This window comes from Clavelina lepadiformis, chromosome 4, assembly GCF_947623445.1.
Source record: "Clavelina lepadiformis chromosome 4, kaClaLepa1.1, whole genome shotgun sequence".
Classification (NCBI taxonomy): Eukaryota; Metazoa; Chordata; class Ascidiacea; order Aplousobranchia; family Clavelinidae; genus Clavelina; species Clavelina lepadiformis.
In genome coordinates, this window is record NC_135243.1 from 23198593 (window position 1) to 23222922 (window position 24330).

The window sequence follows — 24330 nt, forward strand, 5'->3', positions numbered from 1 at the left end:
TGGTTGATGTGGAATTGAAATATATCCTAAATGTTATTCCATATCTGGGGATAGACGAGTCGCGTCCATCCAAAGGCTTAGTGATAACTTTGTCATGAATATCATGCAACCATTTATGGGCAAAGGCAGAAATGTTACAACCGACAACTTTTTCACGTCGTTTTTACTTGCCAAAGAGCTGAAAAAGAAGAAAACCAGTCTTGTTGGCACTATGAACAAGGTTAGACGTGAGAAAAAGACAAGTGGAAACTGACAAAAAGAAACCAATGACAGTGGAATTTTATAACAAGACCAAATGTGGTGTTGTCGTGGCTGATCAAATGGCCAGGCAGTATTCAGTCAAAGCAGGCACACGTCAGTGGCCCGCTGCTGTTTTCTATAACATTTTGGATTTGGCAGGCTTCAATGCTTTTGTGCTGAATAAAAATCGAACAGGTGACAAGGTTTCAAGAAGAGATTTCATCTTTCAGCTTGCTACAGAACTACGTGAAGATAACATCGTTGAAATATCAAGCAGAAACGTTACGATTGAAAGACCTCACACACTGCCGAACGCTCATGAAGACAGCAAAGCCAAGAATATTAAACAGTGTGAAACAGCTGCAAACTGCGCACAAAAGAAAACCAAGAAACGTTGTTTGAAATGAAACAAAAAAGTATGTGGTAAGTGTATTGCTACGGAGCTTTTTGAATGTATTAGATGTGCGACAACGCAAATGTGAAAAATTTTCCAATTTCGTGTTCAGATTTTTGCGCATTCTTTGAAATAAAACTCTTTTTGGTGGATCGATTGATCGAGTTATGTGACTTGAATATTTGTTCAATATTCAAGCTGCAAACAAACAACACAATTCCTAGCAAAAACGAATTTTCAGAAAAGCAAAATGACCGCTAGTGACCGTTGAGGGTTTATCGCAACTCAGGCCGTTCTAGTGTTAAATTACCATTTCATTTCGGCATCTTTTCTGCACTTACCTAGAATCGTTAAGAGTAAGATACCATCAATGACAATGCATAGACAAACCTCTATACAGACCACAAAAGTGAATAGTATCTGCAAAAATCAGAAATTATTACATATATTCAAATAGCATTGAGTTTAAGCTTAAACCACGATTGATATTTGATGAAATGTAACTAACTGTGGCAACACTTGTTGTAGAAACCTGTTAATTAGTTCATGACCATAACTTAATCACCACCATTAAGCAGATATGACAAATCAAAGCTAATGATGATCGATAAGTTTATAAACAGAACACTATAAATAAAGAAAAGCTTCAGTATAGATAGTAACTAACAGTTTTTGCATGCTCGTCAAATTCTTCTTTATCTATCCCCACTGAGCAGCCTATGAGGAAAAAAGATACATTGTAAAAATAACTCTATGCTAGCTTAAAACACGGGTTCTAAGAGCATACTTCACCAGATATGGGTGTTTTGCCAAGTAACTTATAATATCCACTAACAGGACAAACAAATATTTTTTTGCACAGTCACAAACTATGTTAAGTTTAATTGTATCTTTCACCAACTCATCCATGATGGCAACGATAATAACCACCTTCAAAGGTAAAGGTGTAAAGGTGTTTTATAAATTCAGTTCTTGTGTTAAATCTTTCAGTCGAATTTATTTGGCTTAACAAAGCAACCGCATTATCTGCATTTAAAACAGAACTTAACACTGCTTTACCAGATTGGAGTGAAGCATGTTTGCTATGTGGTACTAAACTAGGATTGTTAAAAAAGAGAAATTTTTTTGCTTACCGGCAGCTTTCTTTGGGTCTTCCACACTCGAACCATGATTTGATTCTTTAATAGACTCATTATTATCAACATCTGCATTGGAGTTATTTTGAAGTAATGTTGATGTTTCAGATGTTGCTACTGCAAATAAATAACATTATAATCATATCTTTGCAATGATATGACCGAAGAGTTTTCCACCTAAATTTGATTTTAGTTGTGAAGTTAACCTTTGTTTGTTTGTTCACCTACATTATATACAGTCATGGAAAAGTTGACGTAATGATTGTTCATCTCAAACAGATGATCTCAGACATCTCAACTTTACATTAAACACAAATATTTAAAACTTGTATGAAAATGCTTTTACATACAGTGCTAGTAAGACAGAGGAATGTGGTAAATGCTAGTGAATGCTGGTACGATGGAATTTTTACCACTTGAAGTTTCTAATCAAAAAAAGTTTCCAATCCATATAACCTTTCCGACCTATGTTCTGATCCTTTTTAAACAAACCTGCCTTTTCTTCACAACAAGCTGCTTGGTCTAAGTTTGGTTAAATACAGACAATTTAACTTCTTTATACTAATACTAAATAATTACTTGATGTTTGTGGTTTGTGTGGCCCATAAATGTTTGTCGTGTCTTTCTTGTATAATCTATAAATATTTTGGACAATGCATTTATTTGGCTAATACTTGTGTACTCCTATGATTTTAATTAATAAAAGATATGCATATGCTTACAGCCCTTCTTGTTTTGCTTTTAATAAAATGAAAGAACGGAAGAACGCAGAAGCAGCAAAACAATGCCTCTCATTACCCGCATATGCAAATGCAAAATGCAAATAAATTTTTTGTGCAGGCACAAATTTCCCTATTTTCACGTTTCCTGCACATATTCTGTGCTGTTTTCGCACACATACTGTTCCAGAAAAAAAGAATAGATCTGACCCAAGATGAACCTTGCATCTCTAAAATCACCTTTGGTGTTTTCTCCTCGCATGTCAAAAATTTAGTTGCTTCGTAGTTATCACTGAACTATTGTAAAGTTTTATCAAAATAACTGGCAACGTTATCCAAAAGTTGTTTATGATAGTTTAGAATGATACACAACATCACCAACTACAATGTTGTGAGATTGACATTTTACATTATACAGTATATATATATATTCTCCTTTTAATTCATGATAATTTTAAATGAATGCAGTGCTTTCTAAGTCTTTCCGCAAGCATTAATTCCAAAAAATACCTTCAGGTTGCTGCAAGCTCTGTTTGATTAAGACAATTTGCAAATCATCAGCAACTTCACCATTAGCTTCCTCATGATCATAGACTTCTGCTTGAACGATCATCTGAGTGGGCATTTGTTTGTCATCTCCGGCATTTGTTTGTGTATAGCTTGCTGGTAATGTTGTTACAAAAAAAATTTGACCAAATTTAGAGTATTTCTTGTATTTTTATACTTCACTCATTCAAAAAATAACTTTATATACTCAAAAAACACACAATGAAACATATTATAGCCAATGTCATATTCTGTAAGTAAAAAAGAAAAGCTGATTGTCTGTTTACCTAACACAAAACTTATATATATCTAAAACAAATAAGTAAACCTTAAAGAAAATCTAGAATTACTTTTACATGTGAGTCTTGGGAAGAATGAACTTTTACCTTCTGGTAATTGTTTCTTGTAAGATGAAGAAATTTCGCTATTTACATTTATCTTGAGATCAGAACTTCTTGATTTTCCTTCATTCACTGTTACCTTCATCACTGGCAAAACCAAATAAAAAATTCATATTCACAAAAGAAACCAACACAGCCAAGACACATTAATAACTCATAGAAGAAGATGTTTTGCTAAGCTTGTCAGCTAACATTGCTAATGCTGTCAATGCTAGCATGGTGAACGCTTTCATTGAAATTGGGATTTGCAGAGGCGGTGTATACTTTTATGTATGGTGTATGTAAACAGGCGGTGTATGTAAACACAAGTAACACCACTCAATGTTGTAAAGAAATACATCTTAAGGCTTTCTAAAAAAACTATCACCTCTCCTTGTACAGAAAGATGTCACACCAGGTGTTAAATCGATGGAGAAACGCATCTTATGACAAAATATAAAAACGCATAGTGGTAGATTCAGTAGATTTATTTATTGGCATGGTTGATGAAGAAAAATGATAAATTTTAATTTTTAAAATAACGCAGCTGAATCATGCTCCAACCTTTTCCCAAGGACCGCAAAATTCTAATTACTTTTGCTGTATACCGAAATCGCATTCTCCTGCGTTAACTTTAAATATACCATAATTTTTAATCTACCTTGAAGCGTCTCAGAAAGATCACTGGCCGTTTCACTGGTTCTATGTTCTGGTTCATCTTTTGATGTCATTTCTGTGAAAAAGTAGTTGAAAATTTACAAGCAAGGCCGTTAAATTAAGTCATGCATTTTAAACCTTGCGTCAGCCAATGAGAGATACAACTTCCGATAAAGACACCAAGGCTTTTAGTCTCAGGCATACGGGCATACAGACTCAATAACCTCAGACAGAAAAGAAGAAAAAGCAATTGAAGCAAATTATTACCGTAAAGTTAAAAATCATATTTCAAAATATTTTGGTTATGGTTTTTCTAAAACAAACCTACTAGATTATTTAACTTCCGAATTTTGGCTAGTTTAATAGTTCATCCCTTAAACGTTAATAACCTTAGATTTCAATGTAATAATTGGCGATTCAATTGGAAGCAAAACATTTTGAAGAGCGATTAAAACCAAGTCAGACATATAGAATCATTAAAACTTAACTTATTTCGAGTAGTAGACGACTTACTGCGTATCAATCTTTGCAAACCAAAGTAAGCAAAATATACATATTTGTCAAAAGTAAAACAGCCAAGGAGTTTAAATAAAGTATTGAAGCTCACATATTTAATATTGATATAAAATAAAACCAAAACACGTAAAACAAACATAAATAAAACAGTTGCTAGTTCCTTGACTTTAGTATTTATTTTTCAAAACCAACTGGTGTCCAACAGTTTGTTCCTAACTCCAATATCTACTCATTGATCATCTATTGAAATTTCTTCCAAACATGATTCTTGTAAACTATACTAGCAATATAACAGTATTGTTGCTTATTTTACCTGCATTTTCCGCTTACCTTGAAATGTTTCATCATCACCATCTGCTGGTTCATTATTCTGCTTTAAGTCTTTTACAGTCTCAGCAGCTGGAATAGATTTTAAATGCCCAGACATTTCTTGTTTCATACCTGGGGATTCCCGATTTGTGAGACTAGTGGAACCTGCATTTACTTCATATTGGATGGATCATGGATGTGACAGAGGTTGAGGAAGATTGCTCTGTTGATTAAATGAGTTAAAGTCAGGGATAAAAATCTGTGTCAACATGCTCATATCGGATGTAACAGTAACAGTAACTGTCAAGGAAGAGCACAAGCAAACATAATCATTTTTGTATTCATTATTTTTAATTACTAAGATATTTTTCTCCGACTTTCTCTATTTACGTGAAGATATTTTAGCAGCGTCACTTGCAGTCCCAACAGCTCCATCTGCTGGTTCAATTTTTGGTTTTATTTTTGTGACAGTGTGAACAGCTAGAAATAATTTTAAAATAAATCGATTATGAAAAGCATTCACAGTAAATTGTGCGCCTTGTTTTAAGCTCACATCTACTTCAGTCTCTAAACTTGTTAGGTTGTTATTTCTGTAAAGGTGTAAAGAGCAATCATGGATTTAAGTTTAATTTATACGAAATTGGTAACTTGTAAAATAACGATAAGTGATGAATGATGATACACGAGGTTAAACAATCAGCTTCTATCGTAAACATTTTGTAAAAGCACTTGAATCAAAACAACACAAATAAATATTTTAACGAAATACTCACTTGGCATGATTTGTTTTTGAATTGGGGATTCCCGGATTGTGAGAGTGGAGACACCTTCATTCACTTTATCCTGGATGGACGTTACAGAAGTTGATTGCTCTGTAAATGAAACAAGGGAAAGCACAGAGTAAAAATCTTTATCATTACACTTATCTTGGACAAAGTTCAATGAATAAACCTTTGAAAGTTAAGAGGAATAGTTTGTTTCAAACAATTAAACAACTGACCAACATATTATTAATGATATTAAATAGGTAAAAAACCTGATATTGGTGGATAATTGGTATTGGTTGTTCAGGGTATAGGTTAGTATAGCATATGTAGTTTATCAGTGTACTGTAGTATATGTATATAGTACAGGTTAATAGGTACAAATCCTATAATTGATAATAAATCATATACCAGTTTCAACATTTGCCACTAAACCAATTTGATCAGGGAATGTCGCTTGTTTCATAGCTGGGGATTCCCGGGTTGTGAGAGTAGTGGAACCTGCATTTACTTCATCCTGGATGGATGTGGAAGAGGTTGAGGAAGATTGCTCTGTTGGTTTAGAGAGGAAAACAATGAAAAAATTTTGATTCATTAAATACTAAGTTTATTAATGGTTTGTGTTTAAAACTTTACAATATAATAAGATTGCAACATTTGATTAAAAAGCCGAACATTGAAGCAACCGAAACACCTGATGTTGGCAAATATGCAGTAGATGGTTGTGGTCCTACTTCAAACGGAGACGAGAATTCACTCAGCTCTATTTTCACACTGCTTGGTGTCTGTTTAGCTTCCTCATTCTTTTTAAGATCAGATATGTGGTAGGTGACGTCATATTTTTTCAACGAACGCAGCTTTTCATCAATTTCATCATAGACTGGAAATCATAAAAAACAAAAAAAACAAGACAAATAAAGCAAAGAACAACACAATCATCAAACTTTATTTTCAAATGTAAATGGTACTTAATACTTAATCTAATGGCAATATACTGTAGTTATTGTATGCTTTGGATGTAGGTATAATATGGCAGCATACACAACACGTGCTATTTACCTCGTTGTATATCTGGTCGACTCTTCACCTCAAAATCCCAGCATCGAACCATGATATCTTTCAAGAACAAAAAAATTTGAAGATCTTCAAGTTTGTTTTTCAATGATGATTCAGCGTTGTCTAAGTATGGCTGGTATGGCTTCTGTCCTAAGCTCTTGATAACTTCGATGATTGCTCCACTGATAGGATTATCAGAAGAAAATGCAGGACGCCTGGTGAGGATTGCATAGAGCACCATCCCATAGCTTTAAAAATACAGAAAGAAACTTGTTTTAATCTTACTTCAATGTTTTAACTTATGTTGGAAATATTTATAACAGCAAAAAATGTATAAATAATTCTTTCACTGGCTTTTCTAGCTATTTCATTCACAAAAATAAGAAAACTTTTTCCCACCTATACACATCCATACTTGGCTTTTTATCACTGAGCATGTCTCTCAACAGCTCTGGTGCAGTGTAGAATGGAGTATGCTGAGTATTTGAAGTTATTGTAAAAGATCCACCTGTAGCTCCTGTTCTGGTGGCAATAGCAACAGAGCCAAAATCTGCAATCTTCACCATCAGGTCTGGTGTGAGCAGAATATTTTCTGGTTTCAGGTCGCAATGTAAGTAGGATCTCTTCTTATCATGGTGGTGCAAGTAACGTAAGCCGTCACTTATTTGATGGGAAAATCGGAGCTTTAGGAGCAATGGAATGTCCGCTATATCTCCAGGGAGCCAGAGAAAGAAGTCCAAGTTGCCAGCTTCAGCATATTCCATGATGATTCCAATACAATTGCTCCATTCTGTGATGCCATGAACAGCAACAATGTGTTGATGTTTGAGTCGATAAAGAACTTTCATTTCTCTCTCAACACTGAAAATACAAATGACACGATTAAAGTTAAGTGCCAATAAATGTTGTAAGTAAGATGAGCATAGCCTGTAACTTATGCACATAGACATCCAACTACAACCATAGTGTTAATCAAACGGAATTTTAATGAATCAAGTCAAGTCAAGTTATTGTTTCATATCCTGAGATGATTTCTAATGCTTTAAAGTTGTGATTTACAGGAATATACTTTTTCTGCATTTTCATGGAAATCGTTTACCAAAATTCAGCTTAGATATTAAGTAGGGCTTAAAGAACATCGGATAACTTAACACCCATACAATTAAAAACGCTACAGAATTTCGTTTATTCCAATAATTTTAATAGTTTTCAAAGTTACCTGCCCTAAAGTATAAAGTTGATACAATACACATTGATAAACTTTATGATTTTCACAATTAATGATTCTTGTTTCATTTTCAGGGCCGACTGCATTATGTGCCAAGTCAACAAGTCACTTTATTAGGTTTTCTTATGCAAGATGTTCATAATTCAAAACATATGTGTTTATTACTTTAATAATGCCAACATGATGAAGGAAGTGTGTGGTTGTGGAAGGAAGATTGATAACCCGTCAATTACAGATAAGACAATACTGGAAGGTAATTGGGCCATGATTTTGAAAAATTAAACCATATTATATGTAAATATATTATTGAAAAAAAAGGGTTTCTTCTTACTTTTTCATAACTTTTTCCATGTCTTTGGAAGGTCCTTTAACTTTAAAACATTTAGCAACGACTCTTCCCAGTTGATCGTGGATGCATCTTCTAGCTGTAGCAAAACTTCCTCTGCCCAATAAGTCCTCTTTATCCCAACTCGTCTTCAAACTAGATGCTTCGTAAGATTGAAATGACGTAGTCACTTTTGTTTTCTGTTTCGTGGCACTCAAAACTTGAGCCATGTTTGAACAAATCAGAATCCTTCAACATTTAGAAGTATTTCAAAGTTTACATACTGAAAACTTTTACTTCACTGAAAACTTAAGAAATTATCTGACAAGCTAATGGATGTATTGGTTGGATGAATCGCATGGATGGGTTAAATTTTTTATCTGGTTTTATTTTGCTGATTATTAAACATTTCATAGACCTCTCCTTCACAAATTTTATTTTCTATATCTGAAGCTCATTGTCTTTCTCACAAAGTAGATCAACACACGTAGGATGAGGTGTGATATGAGCGTGGTAAATGTGTATGTATGTTATCTATGTTGCGGAGGCTTGCGGTATCAATGTAAAACATCTTCTCGGCAAGCAGACACAAAAAATATGAGATAAGATAAAAAAAAATCCGCAAAAATTTACACATAAAATAAGAAATACAAACTAGCATAAGTAAAGGAAACTATTCAATGACTGACCATGAAAAGCATTTTAATAATAATGGATTGTAAGCTGTGTAAAACACTAACAACTAAACTTCAAAGACTTTCATAGATAACCTTAGCTTCAAACATTATCGGTACTAGACTTTGTTACTTCTTAAAAATATCGGCCAGATTGGAAAGTTTGCTGTTTTTGGGCGAGAAATCCCCGACCAAACAAGGTGAAACAACAGCCATTATATCCGCAATTAATCTTAATCCTCCGCTTAGCACTTAGCACCACTTGGCCTAGCTAATTTTCCCATCTGGAATATAACCTGAGCAGTATATCATATCGCTATCTAATTTTGCGACGTAGCCTATTTGTGAAGAGCGTCACAGCCAACTGAGGTGCTTTACAGCCTTGGATTAATCTTTAACTTGTTAATTAGCAAACAGAAGTTCACCTCAAAAGAGTAAAATGATAGACATCATTAACAATTGATATTCTGTTAGAATTAACCACTGTCACATTATGACCACAGTCTTCATATAAGCTAGGCTACGAGTCCATATATAGCCTACAGAGTCTATAATACTGTTCGCACAGATATTCTGTTATGACATTGGAGTTTGTCCGTTTTTAATGCAGACAATTATAGTGATGAGCATATACAAATAAAACTGTAATCGATAACCTGTCTGTTGGACTTGTTAACATGCCAAGAGAGTTGGTTGTCTGCCACGGTTGATAAGATTTAAAATGGGAAAGAAAAAATCAGCCAAAACTTTACCGGTACTCTATCCTTACCATGTTTTCATCTAAAAATAAACAATGGTAGCGTTACAGGGAAATAACCTTTTATGATTTGTTGGCTCGTTAGCTGAGTCGTTGGTTGGAGAACTTGGCTTGCAATAATGCGGCATGTGTTCCGTCTTCGATACCCGAATGTGATAAACCGTTGCAATGTCCTTGGGCAAGGAATTAACGACGCTTGCTTCTGATGAACATTCTAAATTCGATTAAAAAATAACAAAAGAAATAAAATAAAGAATGGCAATCTATGACAATCAGAACTTGCACCAAAAGGCTCATGATTGGTTAGAAATAACATTCGACAAGACATAGCTATGTTACGTCATTGCTGAGAACGTTTTTACTTTCATTGCTCTATGTTTGAAAAAGCTTTAATCAGGCAAATCCACTCTTTTCTTTGCTTCGATTTCGTTTGGAAAATGGCAATAAACCGAAAATTTAAAAATGATATTTTACAATTTCTTATGTTGGCCTGCTACTATAATTGACAAATGAACGACTATAATGTTATCTTTATGGGACATATAATTGTTATAAGCATGCTAATATCTTTAAAATAGTTACTCTAATCCATTTACTTGTGATATAGCTTCACTCGCACGTACACGTTGCTGCAAGCATTCGTCCAGACTTCGATCTTACGGTTCCCAGTCCGATATTGACTTAGTAATACAGTAAAACTAACTTCATCCTGATTTTTGAGAATGAAAGATGTGTGATAATATTGTGATTATAACTAAAACTAATATACAGATTATGTGAGATTTACAATTCTAATATTTAAGCGTCGTTTTAGCAGAGTAACACGAGCCGCAATCACTTCCTGTACCATTGTTGTGACGTAATATTTTTGCCTTTTTTGCATGCGTTCAGTTTGTCGAAAATAACTTTGTTAGCGTATGGCAGTACGAATTAACAAGTCTGGGAATAATCAGCAATCAGCAATTTAATGCAGTTGAATATAGCTAAGCCAAAATGCTATTACATTGACTGTTAAATGAAGTACTGTTGATGTGCCAATGTTCTGTCAATTTGTAATCGTATAACGAAGCAACAATATAACCAGTTTATACAATCAACAAATTTGTGCAAACTGCTGAACAGTACAATCTAAGATAAGCTCAGTGTCAGGTTGGACAACTCTGCTTGTCGGCTTTACAAGACAATCAGCTTTTAGCTGAACAATCGAGTCTAGGATTGATTAAGCAAACAACGACCTTGAGGCTCATTATATCGATGACAATAAACATTCAGACAATCAAAGATTGTATTGGAGTGACTGGTACAGTCAAGTTCAACAACAATAACCAATCATTCCATTACAACGTGATCACGGCTCGTGTTACTCTGCTAAAACGACGCTTAAATATTAGAATTGTAAATCTCACATAATCTGTATATTAGTTTTAGTTATAATCACAATATTATCACAGATGCTTGCTTCCTATCAATAATTCCTAGTTAACGACACATAACCTAACAGTTGGCTACTACAGCTTCCAGCTAATGACTACCATTATTGCCAACCGGCTCACAGCTAAATTTCCAACCGCAATAAAACAAGTGAATTTCATGAAATGGATAAACAGCGACATCACACGGCAAATAATTTCACACGTACTTCGTAGGGATAAATCATCTCTAAATAACAAAACAGTGTAACACAGTTTCACGTTAAAGTAGAGTATCATCATCAGGACAAACCACACCGGGAACTTTTACTAAAAAGCGTTACCAACAGACCATTGGATGGTACAAACCGTGCAATACTGGTTGTGAAAATGGTGATAAGCAAAAGATACAACCAGAATATCTCAATTACTTCAGCACACAGCAATCTTGTATAACACAAGAAAACAACACGAAACATCATACTAGGACACACAAGAATAAAACATCACATAAAAGAAATATAACACAACATACGTGATAGACTACACATGACTCGGCTCATAGCAATCGACCAATACTAAGGTGACATCATAACGTACAAGTCGTACATATTTAAAATTGCAAACCAATATTTCGTATCATTCATAACTTGTCTAAAATATTGAATATGTCAAAATATATTAAAGTAAATGTAAAAGGAGTGCGTTAAAAACACATATTTCATTGTGACCGCCACCGGCAAAAACACCTTTAAAACTTAAGAGGAACGGTTTTCCAAAACGTTAAACAACTGACCAACATATGATTAATGAAGTTAAATAGGTAAAAAACTTGATATTGGTGGATAATTGGTACTGGTTGTTCAGGGTATACGTTGGCATAGCATATGTAGTACATCAGTGTACTGTAGTATATGTATAATTGTATGTAGTACAGGTTGATAGGTACAAATCATATAATAAGTCAAATAATAAGCCATATACCAGTTTCAACATTTGCAACTAAACCAATTTAATCAGGGGATGTCGCTTGTTTCATACCTGGGGATTCTCAGGTTGTGAGACTAGTGGAACCTGCATTTACTTCATCCTGGATGGATGTGGAAGAGGTTGAGGAAGATTGCTCTGTTGGTTTAGAGAGGAAAACAATGAAAAAATTTTGATTCATTAAATACTAAGTTTATTAATGGTTTGTGTTTAAAACTTTACAATATAATAAGATTACAACATTTGATTAAAAAGCCGAACATTGAAGCAACCGAAACACCTGATGTTGGCAAATATGCAGTAGATGGTTGTGGTCCTACTTTAAACGGAGACGAGAATTCACTCAGCTCTATTTTCACACTGCTTGGTTTTGGTTCAGGTTCTTCGTTCTTTTTAAGTTCAGATATGTGGTAGGTGACGTCAGATTTGTTCAACGAACGCAGCTTTTCATATATTTCATCATAGACTGGAATTCATAAAAAACAAACATTACATTGACAACAACAAATAAAGCAAAGAACAACACAAATCAGCCAAATTTACTTTCAAATTTAAATGGTATTTAATATTTAATATAACGGCAATATACTATAGTTATGGTTTCTTTTGGATGTAGATATAATATGGCAGCATACTTAACACGTACTATTTACCTTGTTGTATATCTGGTCGATTCTTCGCCTCGAAATCCCAGCATCGAACCATGATATCTTTTAAGAATGTAAATATCTCAAGATCTTCAGGTTTGTCTTTCAATGATGATTCAACGTCATCAAGATATTTTTGTTTTGGTTTTTGTCCACAATGAATTATAAGATGGGTAATTAGGCCTGGGTTTGGAGGAAAAGGAGCATCAGAATAAAATGCAGGATGCCTGGTGAGGTTTGCATAGAGCACCATCCCATAGCTAAAATATAAAAAAGAAAGTTGTTTTGCTCTTACTTCACTGTTTTAACTTATATTAAAAACAGCAACAGATGTATAAATAATTCTTTCACTGGCACTTTCTGTTTCTGTTTCAAGCTGTTTCATTCACAAAAATAAGAAAACTTTTTTCCCACCTGTACACATCCATGCTTGGCTTTTTATCACTTAGTATGTTACTATGTTTCTCATAAGCTCTGGTGCAGTGTAGAATGGAGTATGCTGAGTAGTTAAAGTTATTGTAAAAGATCCTCCTGTAACTCCTGTTGCCGTGGCAATAGCAACGGAGCCAAAATCTGCAATCTTCACCATCAAGTCTGGTGTGAGCAAAATGTTTTCTGGTTTCAGGTCGCAATGTAAGTAGGACCTCTTCTTATCATGGTGGTGCAAGTAACGTAAGCCGTCACTTATTTGATGGGCAAATCGTAGCTGTAGGAGCAATGGAATGTCCGCTATATCTCCGGGGAGCCAGAAAAAGAAGTCCAAGTTGCCAGCTTCAGCATATTCCATGATGATTCCAACACAATTGCTCCATTCTGTGATGCCATGAACAGCAACAATGTGTTGATGTTTGAGTCGATAAAGAACTTTCATTTCTCTCTCAACACTGAAAATACAAGTGATACAGCTGGAAATTAAGTCAAGTAATTTGATTTTTTCTACTTTTCATCTGGTGTTGACGTCACAATAGACAATGTTTAATGGATTTACCATAACGTTGACTTGATTAAAATCAATATATTTGAATAGTCGAGCTGAGGCAAGTCATTAACTGGGTCATTACAAACTTGTTATCACCCTATTGTAGCAAAATGAGGGATTGGCAAGTATCACTGCTCTACAAAATCTGCCGTCACAAGCATAGATGCATCGCTTTGCCATGATATAGCTGGATGATGGTATGTGGTGTCTAATATCTGGCATATCGTAAAACAGACAGACACAGCAAATACTATAATTATGCTTTTTACCAACAAGAATTTTGGTAGATGATGGTATGTGGTGTCTAATTTGCATAATCTCTTAGTTGATAGTAGAATAGCAATAGAGTTGAACGCAAATTTCACATCAGTAGTAAACGTAGCATTTTTGTTATGTTATTCAACCACAAGATAGCGAGGCTTGAGCAGAGTTTTTTAACTCATTTAAGTTTTTTAACTCATGGCTCCACAACCAACTAAGTTTCATAAAATGCAACTCTATGACGCCAACCTTTAAAACTATACAGATGTCAGCACCTTGAGTACACAAGTCAGTCGTAGCACCGAATGTTATTTTCTTTGCACCTTGATGCAAATTTATCTTGACCAGGAAGTTATTGTAACACTTCTATTAACGAGTGATATTAATTTTATCGACAAAGAATTTATCTTTTCTATTGCCGAAAACACGCAACCGTATCTTTCTCACTTGGCCTAACAACACCATAGCAACATAAGGCTGAGCACGCTCATCTTTACGAATGTTGTTCCCTGATTATATCCATACGCAACAATGCCTTATTATCACAAACCATGCATACTTAGATTACGTGTGTTACGAGCAGTAAAAGATGATTGTGTGAGCAGTTAATGTGTCTAGCAGTTTGTTTTCAGGCTAATGTTTAAGATGAAGTTCTGACAACACTTAGGCTACTGTTTACAACACAATTGGTTAATCGCATAAATAGCTTGGCAAATTGACTACGCCAAAATAATCTAATGTATGATAAGTTACACTTACTTCATCATGACTTTTTCTACGGAAGGTCCTTCAACTTTGAAACATTTAGTAACGACTCTTCCCAGTCGATCATGGATGCATCTTCTAGCCGTACCAAAACTTCCTCTACCCATTAAGTCCTCTTTATCCCAGCTCGTCTTCAAACTGGATGCTTCGTAAGATTGACATGATGACGTTATTCTTGCATCGTATTTTGAGGCACTCAAAACTTGAGCCATGTGAAAGAGCCACCCACAACTTGTGGACTCCCGACACAACAATGGTAAACGACCCCACCTACGAGAACAAGTCGAGCAAATACATGTTTAGCAAAATAAACTTAATTGTAGCTTTGTCAAAATAAAATCGTTTCACTGTTAATCCCCACAGATTCAACATTGAACAAAATAAGATATTTTATTACTTTGAAACACCAATACCTTGTTTAAAATGAAAGGAAATCAAAGATAAATACGAAATAGGATGAAGATTCTAAGCGCATGCATTTAATTTGGAGAGTGACAAATTCACCGTATGTGGACCACCTAAGCCAGGGGTGTCCAACCCATGGGAAGGTTCTGAGTGGTCCGCGCGGTATTTGTCGAAATGACTTACATTATCAACTGAATTGTCTATGTAATTTATGGCGAACTTACAGTCCGAGAAATTGGCATTGATTGTTTGTTTACTAATTTCTGACAGCCATATGGAAAACTCGCTTTGCATTGCTACATCGTCCATCTTATCGAATATTGCCAAACTTGTTAAAGAAAAACAGTGCCAAACTTCACATTCAAATGTCGACGCGTAGAAAAAACTTTGTTAACTTTACTATATCTTGGTATGTTTGTTGTTCTTATAATTGTAAAAGAGGATAATACGTATTTCTAAGATTAGAATTTTGGTGCGTGGGTTTTAATTCGAAATTAGCAGTAAACACTCAAGTGGCCCGCGCAATCATTCGTAAATCGCATGTGGCCCTTTGGCCAAAAATGTTGGACACCCCTGTTATAAGCGCATGAATGGGTATGCAAAAAGTTGATTTTAGTTATTCAAAGTGTCATTTAAACAAACTTTCCAGTAGGATGAAAGTTTGGTTAGAGGAAATTAGTTTTAAATTAAGTAAGTATAAGCTATAATGTAGTAGCCTATTCTAGGTCATTTTCGGTGGAAAATTTGTGAAAAAAACTTCAGCCGCCTGTAAAATAAGTATCTCCTTCACCAGTCGCCGACTACAGAAGTAGATAAAGTATTAGGCCTAGTTGCAAGAAAAAGTAGCGGTAGGCTATAGCCCCTACCGGAAAGTTTATTTTCAGCGTCAATTTAATATACAACTTGTGACATAGAACATAAGGCAGAATAGCAAACTTTTTCCCCACGTCAACTCAACACTACAAACACAGTAAATGGCCCATAGTCATAAGTTCATAACGATTTTTAAACCAATTGTCAGAACATACGGTAGGAATAGCCTTAAAACGGTCATAAGTTAGATATTAGTTTATACTAGAAAGCTAAGGCCAAACTAGGCTAAGTATATGCTGTACAGTGTACAGTACACCATTCTTTTATGTGACTTAGTACAACCAATCTCTAACACAAAGCGCCGTTTCCAGAATGTGCTTGAGATACAAAACCACACTATGCAGCTACTCATACTGTAACGCCATCTTGCTGTGGACTAGTGTACCAGATCCAGCCCTACGTAGGCTATAATACAACGGCATGAAAGCGTAAAAACTCAGTGAGTTCATGGACCGAGTTACCGGTTACCACCCGTACCAGCCACAGCATTTAGCCAGTTATACACTCAAACCACTCAACCTATACAAACAAAACAGGGGAATTCCGAACAGGCGAAATTACGCCGTACATGTGCGAATAGTGATTCATTCATTTTATTTATCGCCTTAAACGTATGAAGCAAAAAATTATGCTAACGCAGGTGGTCGCAAACATATTAGCAATTTACGGTGATAGTTACAACAACTAAGATAGATAAATGTGACAAGGCTTCGGGAGCAAAAACGTGCATTACGATAATATAATGTGAAGGAACAAAATTTTTAGGGTCAGCACGGCCACCAAACCCGTTTACAAAAAATACCGAATTTTTGGTAATCATGTTTTACACAAGTCTAGTGTGTTTTAAAAAGGTCAATTAACTTTTTCCTATTTAACACATGCACCATAATTATGTTAGTGTCGCAAATAAAGGTACCACGTAGACTAGCTTATTATTAGAGATGCACCGAAATTTCGACTTGTCGAATTGAGTAAATATGAATAAATTCGATTTTCGGTCAAGGTTAAATCGAGATTTAACCGAAAACCGAATATAATTCTGCAAACCTGCTTGATAATAATTTCATTGCAAGAAAGGTATGAAAACAGTGGCTAAACATGGGGGTAGAATACTAAGATAAAGGGAAATATTCAAATCCATAAAACTAACCATTTATGAAACAGTAGACCTTTTTCCTACACTGGGTTGACTTTTTGCATTGATTACTGTAATTTATGTCCTTTTGTATTGGTTGTTCTTCTTTCTCACTTTAAATCGCCATTCGATATATTTTGCCACAAAAGTTTGTCTTTTTTCCAATATTTTTCTTAAATGAAACAGGCCTAACCACGCAACTCACAGGTTGCCGTTTACTAGCTTGATTATTTTCCTCTCTGCATAACATTGGAAATGATTGATTGTTGAAATAAACAAGTTATTGTTATACCTGCCGAGGTTGTATTTACCCTTGTTTCTTGTATAGCAGCGCCCTAATGTGAGACGTGTCGATATGTAATCCGACCGCTAAATGGGTTTTGAACAACTTTAGTTAAGAAGAAGTTAAGTTAATATGAATTTTGGTTAAACAAACAAAGATGGGTCGGCTAAATTATTCTGACTTTTTGCTATAAATCAACAGATACAAATTCTAAACCAGCTAACATGTGCGCCCGTCACTAACTTAAGATATCTAGTTGATCACTGAAAATTGCTTAAAACTGTTCACAATCACATAGATATAGTGGTCAGTTATGGTCACTTTTTCACTCACTTTTCCAACAAACTTTAATTTTAAACGATTCATCTCCAATTTCTGTTTGAACGTGACGTGGTGTCAAATCACTCGGTTGACGACAAACCTTATGAAAGAAACTAGCAAGAGAGTCTGATAGGACGCTAACGCCAACGTACAACTGTATTCAGAAACCAAAATGCTTTGCATATAATTAAAAATTTATTATAAAAAATAATTGGTTATAAATAATAATCTACATTTAACACGAAACAGTGGATAGATTTTGGTTTTGAAATAGGCGAACTCTTCATTTCAGTGACTTAAAAGCAACAACAAACTCTTCCTTGATGTTAAAATATTTTTACAGACAAGAAAAAAGCATCAAGTTTTCAGCTTGAATTTGCCCCCAGCTATAAAACGCACGAGCGCTACAGGACTTTTTCAACCCAAATATTTACAAAGTGCGAGACCTCCTATTTGCTTTTTTCTCGAATTGCACGTTTTAGGCTGGAGAGGAAAAATTGTAATTGAGTTAAAATTTTGTATTCGATAGATGTAGTCTATACTTATAAGCAGCGTTTAGGCTATAAGTTATAACAGGATAAAGATTTGCCTCATATAGCCACTTACTTTTAAAATTAGACCTGTTGTGTTTTATGTGTAAATTCCGACCTGCGTTGTGGTTTTCATGCTGAACACACCATCATGTGCTGGTGGACATTCTTAGCGGCTACGGATAGATCGGACAGCTATGCAAAGAAAATAGAAACAGTTAAAAGCATCATAATCGCCATGCTTATGGGATTGTTTTGGTTAAGCGCTTTCGGGTCGGTTTGCGTTGTGTCTCTCATGTACTTTGAGTACCACTTAAAGGTAAATGCAACTTAAATTTAGCCTTATATTAAAGATTATAAAGATCTCAGCCTTGAAAAATGAGATTGTGAAAGACCAAAAATGTGGACTAATGAACTATTTCTTATTGTTCAACTTCGACAAATTATGCTAGAACAACCAATTGCTTGAAGTTTTTTTACTAGGCTTGCTTTACCGTCGATGTGATGACGTACGTAAATCTAAACCAATCAGAACAAAATTTCATGGCAAACAGTCTCGTTGAAAAGAGCGTGTGTCTTCTCATAGATCCCTACAATGTGGAAATGAAGACCAAAAGCACCTTTGAAAAATCAAAGTCCACGTTAACACCCAACGGTAAGCGAGTCAACTGTATGAAAGAGATATTTTCATTGCTGCTTTTACTAAAACCTTTTGCTTGCCCGGGGCAATTCTTGCAAAGATCGGGCATTATTGTTACTGTATAGCAAATGCGGTTTCTTTTACGTGGCTATCATTCTGATTTAGCGGGTTTTTAAAATTATGTCGTTCTCAAGGTTATTCCGGCAACGTGTTTTCAAAACTAAAATATTGTTTCAGTAGGCTACACAAGCAGCAGAAAAGTTTTAAAGATAATAACTAAAGTGTTTTAAGGGTCCATAGAGCTGTCTTTAACCAACACGGGCAAACAAGCAGTGCGCTAAACAATGTAGGTCAACATATTTTTGCTTGAGTCTGTTTCCACTAGAAGTAAGTTGTACTGTAAGTTTCCATATAAATGTAAAAATTGTTGTTTTTTCGGAAAAAGGTATTCGTTTTAACATTAAGATGTATTAAGATGCTCAACTGGCTGCTTTAAGCGGTCTAACAAACGCACGCATTTCGAGTCAAATCAACAAACATTCTACTATGTTGTAAGACCGCATTACTAAAGTTGACCAACACAGTCAACGCAAACCATCAAAATCGTGCAGCTTAAATTTGGTGTTTTGTGTTTCAGTTGTCACGAATGCCGTTCTCATCTCAAACCTACTTAACGCGTACATGGGTCTAGTCTTCATAACAGGGCCTATGGTCGTACTTGGACCTCGGATTGGCGCCGTTACCCTAACCCTCTCAGGTATAAGGCTTGTGCACAGCGTTGTTGAAAAGCATTAAGTTAAGTTCCAAACCTTACCGTTAACTTTTAATGTTAAACAAGAGATTAGCTCATGATATAACTTTCATCTAATTTTACAAAAACTGTCGTTTCAGGCTCCCTTCTTATTGTCACTATGTCTCTCTACGTCATTCCCTTTTTGAGACTAATGACGCAAAACCAGACAAGTTTGACGGCGGAATTACGTCACTATTTTGAGGCGGATGAGAGCAAAGAGTTTGGTCTCATCTCGTACGATAATGGAAAAACATTTGATCTTCTTCAGCCGTTCCGGACTGGATTCGTCGAATCCAAGATTACACTCGTATCCGATAGTAACCTTTTAATCTGCTGCGGGGTTACTATAGGTCAATGGTTTGCTTTCTATCTCGTTTACGTATTTATGTTGCTCCGTCCGAAGAAACAAAACTCAGCGTGGATTAAACTTGACGTTGTTGTTGACGATGACGTATATTGACATGCAATGCTGTCTGTTTAGATACAAATGTATTTGAAACTTTTCATTTGTAAAGATGACTTTATTTAGTGCGTTGCTTTGTAGTTACTTTGGTAAGTTTAGTGAGACTTTGTACTGTGTGGTTTGTTACTGAACTAGTTGGTTAATAACGTTAACTGTATAAGCAGGGTTGCCATACCGTCCTTATTTCTAAGATTTGTCCTTCATTTGAAGGTCCGTGTCTTAAAAAATATTTTTGTTCTTTTTTCTAAGAAATGTCCTTATTTTCACTTGCGTCCTTATTTTCGTCTTTAGTTTCCTGTTCGTCCTTATTTTTTAGTTCAGACCGATGGCAACCCTGTATATAAGCATTGTTAATGTTTTTTGAAGTTTCGTAAGCACAGACAATATTTCAACATCATAAATTTCAATGAAAATGAAATATCGCTGAGAATAAATGACAAATCGCGACCATGGTTGGTTGAATTTCTTTAGCTGTGTCAAGTAGATAAAAAAGTTCTAGAACTGTCAAAGACTATTGTTGTTGTTCGGTCTTCCGGCACAAAACCAAGAATTTGTACATTTGTACAATTTGAGCACCGCTTGACTGCAAAAGAAAATGCGGACTTAGACAACGCTAATTGAAGTTCATTCTCGTTTTAAGAAGAACAAATTCGTAAGCTAAATCGTAACATTTTTTAAGCCTTATTTGAATAAAATGTTTTGAAATGCTTTCAGTGGAAAATGTGATGTACGACATGGGACGGACATCTAATAATATCTTAACTTAAAGCATCACCCAGTTTAAAAAAAACATAATTATTTATATTTAAGTCACCAGAAAATATGCTTTCAATCATTTTAATTATTTGACAGCGGCGTTTTCCCAACCTTTGCGGGCAGAAAGCAAAGCGAATGGTGGTTCCATTGTTGCTACAGTTCTGCACTCAATGCTGCGTGGGGCCGTTCGGAGGGAAAGGACCAACATAGTATCTGGCCGAGCTGGAAAGGAGTTTCTGAGGCGTTAAAAGGGTCCAAAATGATGCTTCGTTGCAATTAGCCTCTTAAATTTCTTTGTTGTGTAAGAAACAAGCATTGTGTGTTCGCACTCAAATGAAAATACAATAAATGCAAGATGCTGAAACTTACTACTTGTAGTTACTGTTATTGTATTACTAACTTACTACTTGTTTATTTCGTCATTATGGGTAAGATGATTCTTGTGTCAAATGGATTTTCGCTATATTTGCCAGACTAGTAAAAATGTTGAAAATGTTTTATGTCTAGTGTCTTCCATCGGTGACCATGTTTGTGATTGGTGTTCTATTTGGTTGGTAATCAACTAAAAATCAAAGCAATGCTGACAAGCTGCTTTTGTCGATACTTGACACCAACGCCTGCTGCATGAAAGTAAGTATTCCCAAACCCACTGCAAGGAATGAGTATTTCTAGTCACGACCATCTTGGTGGGATTCAGCCGGCCTGTGCGAACCGGTTCTTGCAATGTTAATGACCTCCGCGAACCGGTTGTATAGGCGTAACCGCGTATGTGTCGGCCTATGTGCATATCAGTCCCGGTTCAATATCTCATGCTGCTACAGTAAGAGAACCGGATGTAAAAATATTTGAACCAAACCACTGCCATATTTGGAAAAAGGAGGGGCATTGGTTTGGCAACATACGTCTTTTCGTCTTCATTCTTTACAAAATTATGCATCATACATTGGCAATGGCATTGCCATTGCCAATTACCACCTTTGACTTTTGAACGTAGCCTATAAACATGAAAATACATTTTATTTTGAGGCGTTTTAAAGCAGCCTTTGAAACGTAAAAGCTCAAATTGTTCTTGTTTCACGCAAGCACTTTAGACGGAGTTGCGTAAGAATTTTAAACGCCGTTGTTGAAAACTTTTTGCCCCACCCCTCAAAGCGTATTTAAGTATACCACTGTATACACTATACAGGTTATACTGTACATGGTACCATATTTTTTGCCCTCAGACTAAAGAAAACTTTTGTATGACCTAAACTTTGCGATGATTCCTCGTTACTTTAGCTCCGATTACCGAGCTAGCAGAGAACTAATGGTTCATGGAATCATGGGAACCACTAAACGTAGACAATACCTTGCCAATGACCTGTACTGCATTAGCACCACTGGGTATCGGACACCACAACACGCACCGCATTATTGCCTAGAGTTCTAACCTATCGGCTACCGAGTCAACAAGTTATATCGGTATACGTACATTGCGTAGGTACAGTATTTATCAAAATCGCACGGCTCTGCCCTTTGCAAATCACGTCATGCTCACGAAAGAGTCGAAAGACTTATACAAACCTTGGGTGAATTGCCTGAGATTTGTCCAGTATTATAATAATAGATGTCTATGACTACTATAAGCTGATGAGAACGAAATGAAAATGAGAACCCTGAAGGCTAATAAAAAGAAAACAGTCTAGGCCTAGGCCAGATAACGCGATAGTCTGATAGTGAGCTAATTATATCGTATTTGGTTGTTTTTAACTTTCGCATTCCCGCAGGAAAGGCTGAATGCAAACAATTTATAAGGCAAAAAAGAAAAATTACTCACGCCACAATCTTTCAATACTCGACTATGTTATCTGGTTTTGCAGTGCAACTGTAGGCTAAAGGAAACGGGTCTAGTAGCCTATACAATTGCACAACTAGATGACCTCACAATTCGAGTAGCTACATGGGGTCTAGTACACAAAGGCATCCTGTGATTGTGCATTTGTATACTAGACCCCAGGATTTTGAGTATTTAGGCAGTTTGCCACAGAGCTGGCATAGGCCTACTTGAATGCTGTAGTGGCAAGCTTTCTGTATTAAAAAGAATTCTTGTTTTATTTAGTTAGGCTAGGCTACTATATATTTGTGCATGTTAACATATTGTTACTGACTTATATTTTTAACAGAACACCGGAATTAACCCTTGTTTATTTCATTATGCAAAGGCTAACTTTTTGTCTTGAACTATAGGCCTAGGCCTATGGCGTAGTCAGCTCTGATACAGTAGTCAATCTTTCAGAGGAGTTCAAAAATTAAAATAAATAACTCGGCGTATCTTATCGTTTGGCTATCTCTAGGTGATGCTGTATTTATAAAAAAGAAACATGTTTTAACTTGCTTAAGTCTGGGAAAGCATGTCATTGTTTCCACTTGTAGTTTGAGGCATTTTGAAGTGAGCTTCATGCAGCTTTCAGCCCACTGCATTTTCTATTAACCTTCACTACATTATTGCTTCCTTGATTGTAAGTTAGACGAGACAAGACAAACAAGTAGAAATTTATGGTGTAATTCTTCAATCATGTAGTGTTGGATGTTTGCCACGCATTTAAAAAAAATGCTAATCAGTTATTCGGGGCTATGCTGAAGTCCACACTTGCAGTGTAAAATGATAAAGCTACATTTTGATGTTTATTGCAGATCTCACCAAAAAATAGGCTGCTGCTATTTACCAGAAAAATTGTCAATTCAATTCGAAGCTATTTTTCATGGTTTCTTGTTAACCTAACTTAACTTAAATGGGTTTAGTGGCCATGCTAGTTGTTACCAGCAATTATTACCATCATTACTTTTGAACACGTTTTAACCCTTTTCGGCTTTGTCACGTTTTGTCGTTCATTAGCGCATGCTAATAACAATTGGCTTGATTTTTTCGTTCCTACCGCACTATTGACAATAAAAATAAAATGATTGATTGAAATGTACACTCTAATAATCTATAACTAACTTTAATCAAGCCCCAAGCAACCAAAATTAAGTTTTTGCATAATAATTCTCCTGACCTAGCCGCTTATCTTTAACAAGAAGCTGTTTGACCCACTTGCGGTGAAATAGTCACTTCAAAAATATGTCAAACAGGTTTTGCTGTGCGGTCAAAGTGTAATTAGCCAAATTTAATTTTTCCTTTAAATGTATATAAATCAACTTATGCATGGTAAATACAGAATAGTTCAGTTTAATGCACTTTCCACTATGACCTAAAAAAAGTCGTATATTTATGTGACTCGAACTGGAATAGAGTATAATGCAAGAAAGCAAATATAGTCCGGCGAGCACAAGTCGGTAATAATGCAAAAGTCAAGCAAGCAAACACTATTAATGCAGGTTTAGTAGCTTTGATGAATCCCAA

At 35.4% G+C, this 24330-nt stretch overlaps 4 protein-coding genes across 4 annotated transcripts; 1 reads left to right on the top strand and 3 right to left on the bottom strand.

The window, feature by feature from the left end:
- Window positions 1–1535: 1535 nt before the first annotated feature.
- On the bottom strand, window positions 1536–8578 carry LOC143453066 (uncharacterized). Its single transcript, XM_076954217.1, has 13 exons — window positions 8277–8578; window positions 7117–7578; window positions 6721–6965; window positions 6356–6541; window positions 6073–6213; window positions 5671–5769; window positions 5288–5377; window positions 4919–5062; window positions 4077–4148; window positions 3422–3523; window positions 3000–3152; window positions 1768–1887; window positions 1536–1564 (listed from the first exon to the last, which is right to left on the bottom strand). The coding sequence occupies exons 1-13, from the start codon at window positions 8498–8500 to the stop codon at window positions 1536–1538; spliced, it is 2067 nt and encodes a 688-aa protein (XP_076810332.1). The 5' UTR covers window positions 8501–8578.
- Window positions 8579–11416: 2838 nt separating this feature from the next.
- LOC143452270 (uncharacterized) lies at window positions 11417–13001 on the bottom strand. Its single transcript, XM_076953171.1, has 3 exons — window positions 12751–13001; window positions 12378–12563; window positions 11417–12235 (listed from the first exon to the last, which is right to left on the bottom strand). The coding sequence occupies exons 1-3, from the start codon at window positions 12995–12997 to the stop codon at window positions 12162–12164; spliced, it is 507 nt and encodes a 168-aa protein (XP_076809286.1). The 5' UTR covers window positions 12998–13001; the 3' UTR covers window positions 11417–12161.
- A 188-nt stretch (window positions 13002–13189) lies between these two features.
- On the bottom strand, window positions 13190–15081 carry LOC143453067 (receptor-interacting serine/threonine-protein kinase 2-like). Its single transcript, XM_076954218.1, has 2 exons — window positions 14744–15081; window positions 13190–13628 (listed from the first exon to the last, which is right to left on the bottom strand). Exons 1-2 carry the CDS (start codon window positions 14959–14961, stop codon window positions 13190–13192), a joined length of 657 nt encoding a protein of 218 aa, XP_076810333.1. The 5' UTR covers window positions 14962–15081.
- A 3259-nt stretch (window positions 15082–18340) lies between these two features.
- On the top strand, window positions 18341–20556 carry LOC143451423 (uncharacterized). The gene is made up of 4 exons (XM_076951945.1): window positions 18341–18615; window positions 18780–18951; window positions 19574–19693; window positions 19828–20556. Exons 1-4 carry the CDS (start codon window positions 18448–18450, stop codon window positions 20187–20189), a joined length of 822 nt encoding a protein of 273 aa, XP_076808060.1. The 5' UTR covers window positions 18341–18447; the 3' UTR covers window positions 20190–20556.
- The last annotated feature ends 3774 nt before the right edge of the window (window positions 20557–24330 follow it).

What these genes read in the sequence shown, in the direction of transcription:
- LOC143453067 (XM_076954218.1), bottom strand. Translation starts at nt 14,961, where the DNA reads ATGGCTCAAGTTTTGAGTGCCTCAAAATACGATGCAAGAATAACGTCA. An exon ending in GTAGAAAAAGTCATGATGAA is followed by an intron (nt 13,629 to 14,743) that starts GTAAGTGTAACT and finishes TTGTATTTTCAG; the next exon opens with TGTTGAGAGAGAAATGAAAG.
- LOC143453066 (XM_076954217.1), bottom strand. Translation starts at nt 8,500, where the DNA reads ATGGCTCAAGTTTTGAGTGCCACGAAACAGAAAACAAAAGTGACTACG. An exon ending in AGTGGCAAATGTTGAAACTG is followed by an intron (nt 5,770 to 6,072) that starts GTATATGATTTA and finishes TTTCATTTACAG; the next exon opens with AGCAATCAACTTCTGTAACG. An exon ending in TGATGATGAAACATTTCAAG is followed by an intron (nt 4,149 to 4,918) that starts GTAAGCGGAAAA and finishes ACTTTTTCACAG; the next exon opens with AAATGACATCAAAAGATGAA.
- LOC143451423 (XM_076951945.1), top strand. Translation starts at nt 18,448, where the DNA reads ATGTGCTGGTGGACATTCTTAGCGGCTACGGATAGATCGGACAGCTAT. An exon ending in ACTTTGAGTACCACTTAAAG is followed by an intron (nt 18,616 to 18,779) that starts GTAAATGCAACT and finishes TTTTTTTACTAG; the next exon opens with GCTTGCTTTACCGTCGATGT. An exon ending in CGTTACCCTAACCCTCTCAG is followed by an intron (nt 19,694 to 19,827) that starts GTATAAGGCTTG and finishes CTGTCGTTTCAG; the next exon opens with GCTCCCTTCTTATTGTCACT.
- LOC143452270 (XM_076953171.1), bottom strand. Translation starts at nt 12,997, where the DNA reads ATGGTGCTCTATGCAAACCTCACCAGGCATCCTGCATTTTATTCTGAT. An exon ending in TCGACCAGATATACAACAAG is followed by an intron (nt 12,564 to 12,750) that starts GTAAATAGTACG and finishes TATGAATTCCAG; the next exon opens with TCTATGATGAAATATATGAA. An exon ending in TGCATATTTGCCAACATCAG is followed by an intron (nt 12,236 to 12,377) that starts GTGTTTCGGTTG and finishes CTAAACCAACAG; the next exon opens with AGCAATCTTCCTCAACCTCT.